We start from the raw sequence: 12,514 nt of genomic DNA on the forward strand, positions 1-12,514 counted from the left end.
TAATGCAACCACTTTAACTTAGCGCGTTGAAAGGGAGGACGCGACGCGTTTTCACGCGACCTTTCAGACCCCTCCAAATACTCTATCGCTGTTTCGCCCTCTGTTTGTCCGCAAGCTTCGAACTCGTTTGACTCGATTGTCACATCTCCAGTTGTTGCAAGAGACCCGTTGATTGATACCTGTCAATCCCAGAGCATCGTTTCTCGCGACAACCGCCCAAGATGGATCGCCAGTCTGTCTACACAACTCATGTCTTCGAGCCCAACTACGAGCAGGGCGAGGACACAAACCTGCAGATCCAGGCGCAACTGGAGCAGTTCATTCTGGATTTCAGGCTTGAGAACCAGTTCATCTACAGGTTTGTGACCGTGTCGTCGTTCATCTCCGGACAAACACTTACGCAATGGGGATAGAGACCAACTGAAGGAGAACGCTCTCCTCAAGAAATACTACTGCGATGTCAACATCGGTGACCTGATCAAGTTCAACGAGGAGCTTGCCCACAGACTGGTGACCGAGCCGGCAGACATCATACCGCTTGTGCGTACTGTGTTTACATTTCATTCACTAAGGCCTTGCCCGCTAATTCAACGAAGTTCGAAAATGCCCTGCGAAAATGCACCCACCGTATCGTCTTTCCGCACGAGAGGAAGGTCGACCTCCCCGAACACCAACTTCTCCTCCACTCCACCGCAGAAGACGTCTCTATCCGCAATCTGGACTCCTTGACCATCTCAAGGCTAGTCAGGGTTCCCGGTATTGTTATCGGTGCTTCCGTAATGTCCTCCAAGGTCACGGAACTGACCATCCAGTGCCGAAACTGCCAACATGAGCAGAGGATTGGCGTCCTCGGCGGCTTCACCGGCGTGACCCTCCCCAGGAATTGTGGTCGAGTCCGCGCAGCAAACGACCCTACCGAGAAGTGCCCTCTGGATCCTTACTTTGTCATGCACGAGAAGTCCAGATTCGTAGATCAGCAAGTCATCAAGCTCCAGGAGGCCCCTGACCAGGTTCCCGTCGGAGAGTTGCCACGCCACGTGCTCATCTCTGCTGACAGATACCTGACCAACCGTGTGGTTCCCGGATCAAGGTGCACGGTGATGGGTATCTTCTCCATCTATCAGAACAAAGGCAGCAAAAACTCGTCGACTGGCGCTGTTGCCATCAGGACACCGTATCTCAGGGCAGTCGGCATCCAGACCGACATTGACCAGACTGCAAAGGGCCACGCTATCTTCTCCGAGGAGGAGGAGCAGGAATTCCTAGAGTTGAGCAGACGGCCAGACCTGTACAACGTGCTGGCTGACTGCATTGCGCCTTCTATCTACGGAAGCCGGGATATCAAGAAGGCCATTCTGTGCCTTTTGCTCGGCGGCTCCAAGAAGATTCTCCCTGACGGCATGAAGCTGAGAGGAGACATCAATGTCTTGATGCTCGGTGACCCCGGTACCGCGAAGTCGCAGCTGCTCAAGTTCGTGGAGAAGGTAGCCCCTATTGCTATCTACACATCCGGCAAGGGCTCATCAGCAGCCGGTTTGACCGCCTCGGTCCAACGCGACCATTCCACTCGAGAGTTCTACCTTGAGGGCGGTGCCATGGTTCTTGCCGATGGTGGTGTCGTCTGCATTGATGAGTTTGACAAGATGCGGGACGAGGATCGGGTCGCTATCCACGAAGCCATGGAGCAGCAGACCATCTCTATTGCGAAAGCCGGTATCACTACCATCCTCAACTCACGAACATCGGTGTTGGCCGCAGCCAACCCCATCTTCGGTCGCTACGATGATATGAAGACTCCTGGAGAGAACATTGACTTCCAGACCACCATCCTGTCGCGTTTCGACATGATCTTCATTGTGAAGGACGAGCACGAGAGGGGCAAGGATGAGAGGATCGCCAAGCATGTCATGGGCATCCACATGGGCGGCCAAGGAATCGAGGAGCAGGCCGAGTCCGAAATCCCCGTCGAGAAGATGCGGAGATACGTGAGCTATTGCAGATCGTAAGTCACAAAGAAGTCGTTGGTCTATAGCCATATCTAACACTCGTGCACAGGCGTTGCGCCCCTCGCCTGAGCAAGGAGGCCGCAGACAAGCTGTCCTCGCATTTCGTGTCCATCCGAAAGCAGGTGCACGCTTCAGAAATGGAGGCCAACACGCGAAGCTCCATTCCCATTACCGTACGACAACTCGAGGCCATCGTGCGAATCACAGAGTCTCTGGCCAAGATCACGCTCTCGCCCATCGCCACTGAGCAGCACGTCGACGAGGCCATCCGCCTCTTCCTCTGCAGTACCATGGATGCCGTCAACCAGGGCAGCAGCCAGGGCTCCAGAGAGCTCAACGACGAGGTGAACAGGATCGAGGCTGAGCTCAAGCGGCGACTGCCCATTGGCTGGAGCACGAGCCTGGCGACACTCAGACGCGAGATGGTCGAGGGCAAGGGGTTCAGTGAGCAGGCTCTCAACCGAGCGTTGATGATTCTGCAGCGGAGAGACACGATCATGTTCCGCAACCAAGGAGCACAAATCTACAGGAATGGTGCATGAGGGAATGACAGGGTAATGTGTATCTGATATGATTATAATGGCATGGGAAGGTGTGCTGGTGTGCTTTAATCCGTTTTTGAGATGGGTCTAGGATGATGTTCGGTAGCAACGTATAGCTCTGGTATTCTGATGACTCCATCTAGGAATCTGGTGTTCGGAGTACTGAAGTCATTTAATTCCATCCAACTTTAACGACGTCCCCTATTCAAATCAAGTTCATCGTGCCCTCCGATTTCTCCTCCATTGTCTCCCAAGAAACGCAGAGAAGATCCAACAGAATCATCTCAACGCTTTAACTCTTCTTTGCTTCGCATTATCCATCCTTCATCCTTCACCATCTCATCCTGAACCTCGATCAAACAGATCCACGCACCCACCTTAAGAAGACATGCAATAGAACTCACACCAACCATATCCACCTCCTCATCATGGCTTCAGATCACGAGCACGAGCTGGTGACGGCCTCTCAGATCCGTCGCTACCGCGGCCTCACAACCGTGCTCAGCTGGCTCAACATCGCGACCCCAAACGTGAGGATAAAGAAGGGCAACTACGGCAGCCTGCGGTCTCAGATCCTCTTCAAGGGCGAGGCCCTCGCCGACATCCTCGTCCGCGAGGACGAGACCGTCGCCGTCACCTACAACCACACCGAGAAGCGCCTGCAGGTGCTCGCCACGACCGTGATCCCGAGCCAACACCCCGACAAGGCGGCGGCGCCCACGTCCGCGTACATCCCCGAGGAGGCCCTGCGGTTCCACCCGGCTTACGACGGCGACTTGCCCGCCGCCTTTGACAACGGCGACGGCGACGGCAACGGCAACGGCAACGGCAACGGCAGGTCGTTCGCGCTGCCCCTGGGCAGCGCGGGCTGGTACCTCAAGCACCGCAGCAGCGGCGTCGTCGTCGACGGCAAGAACACGGTGCCGCCCTTCACCGAGCACTGCGCCGTCGTGTGCGAGCTGCTCAAGCGCAGCCACCGGACCGCCGCGCACCCGGGCGGCGCCGGCCCCTCGGCCCTGAACCGCGACCTGCTGCGCTACCTCTGGCTCGCGGCCGAGCCGGCCGTCAACGCGCGCATCGCGGCCGGCGGCGCGCCCCAGCCGCACGGCGCCGCGTACCACCCGCGCAACCTGTTCTGGGCGCTCACGCAGGGCCCCGCGCAGCTGCAGGGGCTGGCCGCGGCCGGCGGCGGCGGCGGCGGCTGCGCCGACGCGGCGGCCGTGTACGCGCAGGGCCTGCGGCCCGAGAGGAAGGTGGCGTTCCGGGGCCTGCGGGACGCCATCCTCGGCGTGGCCAACGACGAGCGCTGGACGAGCGACATGATGCTCGACCTCGACGAGATCGCGTACGACGCGCGGGGCCGCATGGTCCTCCAGGGCGTCCTGGTCCACACGCTCTCGCTCCTGTGGGTCACCTTCCGCAACATCCGCCTCACCAAGCTCGAGCTCATGGCGGCCAAGAAGCGCTTCGTCGAGGAGCCGCACTTCAGCATCCGGCACGCCCTCCAGAGCTGCGCCTCGAGGCTCGCGGGCCTGCTCGACGAGCAGGCCAACGACGCCACGCGGCACATGCAGGTCCTGCTGTTCCTGACGCAGGAGTACGAGGACCTGCTCAGGGAGCACTTCCGGTGGCTCCAGGCCGCCCTCCAGCTCCGACACAGCCGCGACGTCAAGCTTGCCCACTCGTACTTCTGGGAGCGGCCCGTCTCCCCGTTTCAGGCGTGCAAGGACGCCGAGATGCACCTGCACCGCGGCGGCTTCGACGCGATCGACGCCCTCGAGGGCTTCCCGCCGCGGGCAGCTGGCGAAGGCGGCGAGCACAGCCAGCAAGGCGAGGGCTGCGCCAGCTGGTCCGCCGTGGCCTTGTACTACCTCAAGAGCATAGTCCTGCACTATCGTGGCGTGTGTCGCCTGGTCAGAATCGGCGGCGATGGGAACGACCTGGCGCTCCGGCGCTCGAAATGGATCAGCCAAGTCGGTGTGGACTGCACGCAGGTGGTCGTCGGGCCCGCCCTCGACCATGACACGATGTCTTCCGTCAACAGCGTGCTGCGCGGCCTTGTCAAGGAGCCCGACGAGGACATTGGCCTTGACGAGGACGACGTGCAGAGGCTCGCGTTGAAGATTGCGTTTATGAGTCCCGAGCAGGGGCTCGACCCGGCGAAGCTGCTGCAATGCACGACTTTGTTCGAGGGCACAGCCCACTGCGAGAGCATCCTGCTGTCTCTGCACCTATATGCAGAGCGAAGCAAGAAGTGGGTTAAGAGGGAGAAGGAGACCACCCCGCCTCCTGTCTCCGACACTGCCCAGGAAGACGGACCAGTATCCCAGGAGCTCCGCGACCTATCTCGGCAGCTACAGCATCTCGTGTCAGCCATCGCACTTTCGAAAGGTTGCTGCGCCGGATGTTACCAGCTCGTCGAGTACATGAAGTACGAATACAGCCATGGCGACAGGGACGACTACCCTCTATACCCGGCTAGCAACCATGCACGCTGGACTCCTTGCACCATTCCGCCATGGCTTTCAAAGAGGGCTGCTTCCTTCATGATCAGCAGGGCGGAGAAGGCGCTGCTGCGCTGGGCAGACCAGACGACCGAAGTTCCCGAGAGTGAGGAAGACTGACGATAGCTCTCTTGGCCGCCTGGATTTAGCTCTTCGTTCGGGAAACACCACAAGATTCAGGGGTCAGGCTGGTGTTTGTGGTGGTGTTGCGCTGCACTGATTTTAGGTTCATGCTTTCGACTGCACATATGAAAAGGGAGAATCTTCACGCTGAGTTGATCATTCTGAGAGGGGGCCTACGAAAGATACGAATTAACGAATCCATGAACGAAAGAAGTAACGGTTTCTCCGCATAGCGAACCGGTAGGTAGTCGGATATCCGTTGCGACTACCATAGACACTACACAATCGAGAGTATGAATAGAGAACAGTAATTCGGCATCAGGATATGGAGAGAGAGGGGCTCCTTACCAGAATCCCGACTCGGTGATTGCCGGTATCAGTTCCCTTCTCCCGCTCTCCTTGAGGAATCACATATGATCAAGCACATATTCGTCGAGACTTAAAAGGTATTGCAGTGTTTGTAAGGGTATCTAAACCTGTGTGAAAATTCATATTGAGTGAAAGACACCCTCCTGGACTCCGATGCTCGATGCTCACCAAGCCGGTAAAAACCCTTCTCCTCCATTCAATCATCTGCTGGGACTCAAGGGCCGGTTGAAGCCGCCCTGCCGGTTCATGTACTGGCGGTACTCGGTCTTCTTCTCCTTGCGCACGCCGCTGACGTTGTTGCCCAGGACCTTCTTGTTCTTGGTGGTGCCGAAGCTACCAAAGCCCATCATGGCCTGCATGGCCGCCATGCCGTCGTCGTCCTCGACCACCACGTCGTCGTCGTCATCGCCGTCGGCGGCTCCACCCTCCGGACGGTCCTCGTCCATGGGCGTGCCCTCAAAGCTGTCCCGGTGCTGCTCCTCCTCGTAGCTCCTCTCCCGCGTGCGGCCCCGCTCTTCGTGCCCTCCGCCGCCTACCCTGAACGACATGGACATCGACTTTTCCGGCGGTCCCTTGGACCGGGTGGGTAGTGGCGCGCCGCGGTCGTCCCGGTAGCTGCGGCGCTCGGGACTCTGGCTGCGCTGCGGGGAGGCAGATCGCCGTCTGTTGTTGTTGTTGTTGCTGTCCCTGTCTCGCTCTTTGGTGAGCGTGTTAGCCACTGCTGCGCCGATCGACAAGCTCTGGACCTCCTCCGCGCAAAAAGACATCTCTAGATCGCGAGGGCGAAAAACAAGACTCTGGTACATGTGCATACCTCCTCGGTCACCTCTAGCAGGTGGCGACACCGCGCCTCTGTGTCGTGCACCCGGCTCATCGCGACCACGACGGTCGGGATCGCGGTCCCGCCCGCCCTCTCTAGGCCGGTCGCGGCCGTAGTCGCGCCGGTCGTCGTGGCGCGGGGGCGATCGGTTGCGGTCGCGCCTATCCCTCGATCGCGACCTGTGCCGCCGCCTGTCCTGATCGTGTCCCCTATCGTCGTCGTCCCTCCTGCGGTCACGGTCGTCCCTGTCTCGGCGGTCGCGTGGCCGGCCTCCGCCTGTTCGGTCCCTGCGCTCTTGCGGCTCGTCCCACGCCTGCCTGCCCTGAGGACGGCGGGAGCGGTTGTGGTCAGACATCTGGAGCTTCTGATGGAATACTCTTGGGATGCGGTATAGATGTATATCTCTTGCTGCCCAGAAACTGCTGGTGGTTGAGATAATGGGATTTAAAAAGGGTTGTTGTTGGGTTGATTTGAGCCCAAGTTTGCGATTGATGTTCAGCAGTCACTAAAGAACAAAAAAATTATAGTGGATTTGCGGCTGAAACGAGGCAGGAGCTGGACGTCATGTGGTGACTTTTAGCAGGTTCTGTGGGGCAGGAACAGTGCTGTGGAAGACGAAGAATGGGCGGTAGGAGACATCCATGGACTTGATTGCCAGTGCTCCTTATTGGCATCAACATTCACATCCTTTGAAGCATCTTAAACAATTGCTTTGTCACAAACAGGAAGTGGGTGTTCATACTTGATCAAATACACATTTTTTTTTTAAAAAAAAAAAGTATTGAAACTGTTCACAGACATCCTATCTGATGTGACATAAAGAAAGGTAGTTATTATCCTTATTTTAATCCACAACAGCATCTCCCAAAAATACAAGATAATACAGTTATGATTCAACACAGATATTTTACAGCCGCCTATCCATCTAATGACGCCCACTTAGGAGCTCCTTAGTGCATTTGCAGTGCCTCTTGCTAGTAATTGTTGGGTATTGGGGTATCTCTAAGTCTAGATCTCATCCTCGTCCTCGTCAAAATCATCCTCGCGCCCAATGTCGTACAGAATTCTCCCACCCTCACCACCGCCAATGTCCGTCTGCGCATCAAAGTACGGCAGCTGCACGCCCTCGCGGTCTCGCTTCTGCTTCTCCGTCAAGCCGAGACTGAACGTCGCCCCCATATCGGCCTCGTTCTCGTCGTCCGCCCCGCCCTCCGGGCCCGCATCCGTGGGCACGCGGAAGGAAGGCTGGTCCGAGAGGAGAGAGAGCTCAGAGGTCCCTGCCAGACCTCCCCCTACTACCTTGCCATTCCCTGGACAGAGGACGAACTTCTCCGCGACCGATCGGCCGCTGCGCCTCCGCAGCTCCATCTCGAGCACGATCCCGTGGGCATTGGCCCCGTGCTCATCGGTCTCCATGCCGACGAGCACACCCTCACGGCCCTCTCTGAGGCCCCACTCGGGCTCCTCGAGGCTCCTGTTCTGGGCACGCCGTATCTCGATGGCCTGGTACAGGCTTGAGACGCGGCATATCGCCGTGGCGAGGTGGCACAAGACGTCCAGCGGGTGTGGCTCATACTCGCTCGCCGGCCGGACCAGGGGCACATCGGTGTGGTAGACTGCAACGACAGATGCGGCCGGGGTCACTATGCTTGATAGGAACGCCGATAGAGACCTGGGGTGTGATGCAGCCAGGGGGTTCAGGGAGTCGATGACGACTAGGACTTCTAGTCACTCCAGGTTAGTACCATACCCGCGTTATAGCAGTGTGCGTAGCATGCGAAAGGGGGTCAACCTACTCTGTGTCTGTGCAGGTGCATCCCTGCTCGCGGCAGCGGCTGGCGGGGGGCAATGTGAGGCTATCTCCGACCTCAAGTTACCGAGGGCCTTGCCTCTGCCCCTCACGAAGACGTCTGCATCACGGGGCTTCCTAACGGTGGCGAACGATACAAAGACGACCTTGGTTCGCCCAATCTGGTTACAAATTAGTCGGCGTTCCGAGGACAACGTAGATCGCCACGAGTAACCATGGTCGCGAGGCCCGGGAAGGGACGATGATCGGTCACATGGCCTGCGTGTGAGGGGTTGGGAGGTGTACGAGTGCGGCTCAGGAGATGGGGAAAGAGGAGAGGACTTCACTCACCTTGGCCCGCGTTGCGAACTCTCGGACTAGTGGCCCTGCTCCTTGCTCAAGGGTATCCAGGATCAACGTCAGAGGGCTGGCGCTGTCTCTCAGGTTGAGCAGCTTCTGGCCTAGAAGCAGGCTGTGAGACCGGCCGTGAGCCTGGGCTGACGGCGCCATGGCGGGTGCAATTCTTCGAGCCCTGCCACCCAACAGCGACCAGAGTATCGCCTTCAGATGCTTCCAGCGGTGATGCAATTGCGCAGGCAGAATGAGGTCAAGCTTGTGCCACCACCACCACCACCCCCGCGTTCTTCGGGCTTATAGCGGGCGAAAACGCTTGCCGGCTGGGCACTGGAGAGGTGCGTACTGGTGTCTGTCTGTCTGTCTGTGTGTGTGTGTGCGTATGTGTAATATCGCGAGTGTGTTAAAGGACCGGGTTCATGATGACTGCCGAAAGCCGTCACTCTAAATTTTGATTCCGAGTTCCATAATTTGCTGGGCACTAGTGGAAGCACGCCGCCCGCCAAGGGCCGGAGCCAGTCAGGGCGCTGTTCGGAACCGGCAGTGGCCTACATTAGCGGCCGATCTGGGAGGGCCAGATGGCGGCTAATCTGCCGACCGTTTCTCTGACTTGCATTATCTCTTCATATAACACTTGCCAGTCTTTCCCCTCCTTGCTCGCCAGTCGCTGCTACGTACATGGTAGGATATTAAATTCAATCTACTTGAGATCCTTGATAGGCATAGCCTCCGCAGCCAGATACGACAACTCGTCACTGCACATCTTGCCTCTCATCGCTGTTTGTTGTTCCTCCATCTGACTGCTCTGTCTCCTCTTGCAGTGTGGCAATGTTTCCATCGAACCCCCAAAGCCAGAGGAGTTCTGTGCTTTCTCCCGCGTCCGGGGCTATGCTCCTCCGGACCGTCACCGGCGGGGCCCAATACCCCAAGGACACAAGCGACTGTGATATGAGAAATCCAATGAAAGCCCTTGGAGGTGTCATGTCGTAATGGCGATAACTCAACAATATACCCACGGAGGACACTGGCTCGTGAGAGGTCCTCTCCCCTACCTCCCTTGGCACTATGGCCGACCTGGAAGGGTCTCATCCGGAAGTAGGACCGGTTGTAGTCGGCCGTGAGCAAACCTGCTCATCATTCCCCAGATCCTCGCTATACGGGTTCAATTCCACCATTGTGGTGGCGATAGCAGTGTCTGATATATAATGCCCATCCTCCCTGAAGAGAGTGTATCCCAGCAGCGTTGCCTGCCACGCGGGCCCAGCTCTGATAAGAGAAGCACCCAGTCCTAGGATAGACACCTCGAAATGGCCAGATCCCTCATGCACTGCCTGCTGGGCAGCCTCATCGCCGCCGGGCTCGCCCTCGCCGCCCCCGTGGAGGAGCATCACGAGAAGAGAGCGCCGCAGATAGCGTCCATCTCCAACACCCTGCCGCTGCGGAAGGAAAGCTACCAGCAGAAGGAAGGCTCCAGCCCGAGCTCCGTCTTCCGCAACCACCGTGCCCTGAACTTCAACATTGCGGCCGACGACCCGGAGGCAGCTCACAATGGCAAGGCTCTGGCCGCCCGGAACCAGATTGCCTACATCACCGACGTCAAGGCGGGACCCGGCACGTATCAGTTGATCATCGACACCGGCAGCAGCGACACTTGGTTTGTAAAGAAGGGATTCCAGTGCAGAAACTACCGCAAGCAGCCCATCCCCCTGGAGCAATGCATGTTTGGGCCCGAGTTCCAGGGAGACTTTCCTGGTGGGAAGATTGCAGGTCAGCGGTTCAGTATTGCCTATGGTGACGGCAATGGTCCATACTTGCAGGGTGAGATGGGATATTCCGAGTAAGCAAGCCCACCTCCCCTTTCTCCAGAGAAAGGATACCTCGCTCGTTCAAGTGCTGACCCCAGTCTCTGTACTGTAGCATGACTGTTTCGGGTATGACCGTGCCCAAGCAGCAGATTGCTCTGGCCACTACAGGAGCTTGGGATGGTGATGGAGTCACAAGCGGCATCCTTGGCCTGGGACTGCCGGCGCTCACAGAAGCGTTCAACGGCACCAGCGATAATGCCGCCAACCTCGTCACCTACGACCCCTTTGTCACCACCGTCGTCAAACAAGACGTGCCTCCTATATTCAGCCTCGCTCTGGCGAGGGAGTCCAACCGGTCTTTCCTCTCCTTTGGCGGCGTACCGCCCGAAGCCAAGACGGACGGGAACTGGGCAACGACAAAGATTCTCAAGGTATGAGAAGGCGTCCCCGAGAGTCTCCTGGAGTTGGCGGCAGAGTGGGCTCGGAGCTGACCTTGGACATGTAGCTGGAGAGAGTGTCTGGCGGGAGCGATTACTTCTACTACACGATACAGCCAGACGGCTTCGTCTGGAACACCCCCAGCGGAACCAACCAGACCGCCCGTTCGCCCATGATCATCGTCGACAGCGGCACTACGCTGAACCTGCTCCCATACCGTTAGTAGCCCTCGTGACCCAGGACAGTCCTGTCGTGTCGCATCATTTGTTGGAAAACCGGTACTAACGCCTGCTTGCTCCCTACTCTTCCCAGAGATCGCCCAGGCCATCAACAACGCCTTCGTCCCGCGCGCGGCCCTCGACAGCCAGATGGGCGGCTGGTTCGTGCCCTGCGACGCCAAGGCCCCGGACCTCGGCGTCACCATCGGCGGCAAGACCATCTGGACCAACCCGAGCAACATGATCCTGCCGCAGGTCAGGCACCCGATCACGGGCGAGTGCGCCACGGGCATCGGCGCGACCAACGGCTTCCCCTACATCCTGGGCGACACCTTCATGCAGGAGCTCGTCTCGGTGTTTGACATCAGCGACAAGATGGAGTTGCGGTTCGCCAAGAGGACAGACTGACGGGAGCAGCCGCCGTCGTCAGGACAGTCATGAGACTTGATGAGATATGTCATTGTTTTTCGTCGTGGTCGTGACCGTGCGGTCAGGTAGTTACTATTAGTACAGCGCGATAAGGCAAAGGAGGGCCGATGTCCCTGAAGCAAGAATAGCAATAGCAATATGGCCAGGGGGGCCTGATCCAGACCCTCTGCTGATCTGACTCCCGAGTCTGCTATGATACTGCATATGCATCCGGCATTGACACGTCCCCCTGGCTCGCTCCCTCACTCTCTTCTTCAGGGCTCTTTTCCTCGCCCTCTTGATTGTTCTTTTCCTCGCTCGTTTGAGGGCTCATTTCCTCGCTCCGTTGGGGGCTCTTTCCCTCGCTCTGTTGAGGACTCTTGTCCTGGCTCAGTTTGGTGCTGTTCTCGGAAACTGAAACCGAAGTCACCCCCTGGCCAGAACCCTGGCTCTCCTCCTTCACCTTCACCTTGACCATGGCCGCCGGCTTGTACTCATCAGGCAGCTCCACCTTCCACTCCTCCTGGAACTGGCCGGCCTCGAACTCGTCAAAGAAGCCCATCTTGCGCCTCTCGTGGGCCTCCCAGGCCTCGGTCAGCCAGTCCCGGTCGTGCGTGCCGTCCTTGAGGTCCTGCGCGAACCGGGCGCAGTCGTGCCGGAAGTTGTTATCGTTGCGCAGCGACTCGATGTTGGGCCGCGCCTGCGCCGTGCCCGCGTCCAGGACGTGCTGCTGGTCGGGGAAGAGCGCGAGGATCTCCGTCTGCTCCTCCTTGCTCAGGACGGACCATGCCTGCGGGTGGCAGAGGATGGCCTAGGGGGGCATTTTGTTAGTTGTGAGAGGTTGCTTGTGCTAAACGGGTTGGTAGACTCTCTCACCCTGAGATCTGCGGTTGCGAGAGGCGACTTGGAGTCTGTCAATATGAACTCGGCCTCCCACTTCTTGTCCGCTTGGGGCTTTTTTGCCGATCTGGTCGGCATCTCTGAGAAATGTCCGCAGAAAGTGTCTCTATCTGCTCGGGCGCTGACGAGAACGATCGCGTATGGCAACTGAGTGGGTGTTGAAGCTCAGCCTTGAAAGTGTAAGTGGGAATAGCCACTGCTGTTTATGAGGCTGCTCGTAAAAAGAGGATCAGGGATT

At 58.2% G+C, this 12,514-nt stretch overlaps 6 protein-coding genes across 6 annotated transcripts; 3 read left to right on the forward strand and 3 right to left on the reverse strand.

Moving 5' to 3' along the window:
* Nucleotides 1-221: 221 nt before the first annotated feature.
* E0L32_008086 (uncharacterized protein) lies at nt 222-2,548 on the forward strand (the record flags this gene model as incomplete). The annotated part of the gene is made up of 4 exons (XM_031142902.1): nt 222-358; nt 414-540; nt 597-2,002; nt 2,056-2,548. 4 exons carry the CDS (start codon nt 222-224, stop codon nt 2,546-2,548), a joined length of 2,163 nt encoding a protein of 720 aa, XP_030992591.1.
* A 428-nt stretch (nt 2,549-2,976) lies between these two features.
* E0L32_008087 (uncharacterized protein) lies at nt 2,977-5,172 on the forward strand (the record flags this gene model as incomplete). The annotated part of the gene is made up of 1 exon (XM_031142903.1): nt 2,977-5,172. The coding sequence occupies one exon, from the start codon at nt 2,977-2,979 to the stop codon at nt 5,170-5,172; it is 2,196 nt and encodes a 731-aa protein (XP_030992592.1).
* Nucleotides 5,173-5,744: 572 nt separating this feature from the next.
* Nucleotides 5,745-6,719, reverse strand: E0L32_008088 (uncharacterized protein; the record flags this gene model as incomplete). Its single annotated transcript, XM_031142904.1, has 1 exon — nt 5,745-6,719. The coding sequence occupies one exon, from the start codon at nt 6,717-6,719 to the stop codon at nt 5,745-5,747; it is 975 nt and encodes a 324-aa protein (XP_030992593.1).
* Nucleotides 6,720-7,372: 653 nt separating this feature from the next.
* On the reverse strand, nt 7,373-8,663 carry E0L32_008089 (uncharacterized protein; the record flags this gene model as incomplete). Its single annotated transcript, XM_031142905.1, has 3 exons — nt 7,373-8,088; nt 8,161-8,335; nt 8,505-8,663. The coding sequence occupies 3 exons, from the start codon at nt 8,661-8,663 to the stop codon at nt 7,373-7,375; spliced, it is 1,050 nt and encodes a 349-aa protein (XP_030992594.1).
* Nucleotides 8,664-9,814: 1,151 nt separating this feature from the next.
* Nucleotides 9,815-11,376, forward strand: E0L32_008090 (uncharacterized protein; the record flags this gene model as incomplete). The annotated part of the gene is made up of 4 exons (XM_031142906.1): nt 9,815-10,344; nt 10,425-10,743; nt 10,866-10,968; nt 11,063-11,376. The coding sequence occupies 4 exons, from the start codon at nt 9,815-9,817 to the stop codon at nt 11,374-11,376; spliced, it is 1,266 nt and encodes a 421-aa protein (XP_030992595.1).
* Nucleotides 11,377-11,587: 211 nt separating this feature from the next.
* On the reverse strand, nt 11,588-12,354 carry E0L32_008091 (uncharacterized protein; the record flags this gene model as incomplete). The annotated part of the gene is made up of 2 exons (XM_031142907.1): nt 11,588-12,187; nt 12,253-12,354. 2 exons carry the CDS (start codon nt 12,352-12,354, stop codon nt 11,588-11,590), a joined length of 702 nt encoding a protein of 233 aa, XP_030992596.1.
* Nucleotides 12,355-12,514: the final 160 nt, after the last annotated feature.

Source organism: Thyridium curvatum (genome assembly GCF_004353045.1).
Source record: "Thyridium curvatum strain D216 chromosome Unknown NODE_52_length_296666_cov_86.205578, whole genome shotgun sequence".
In the NCBI taxonomy this organism is placed as follows: domain Eukaryota; kingdom Fungi; phylum Ascomycota; class Sordariomycetes; order Thyridiales; family Thyridiaceae; genus Thyridium; species Thyridium curvatum.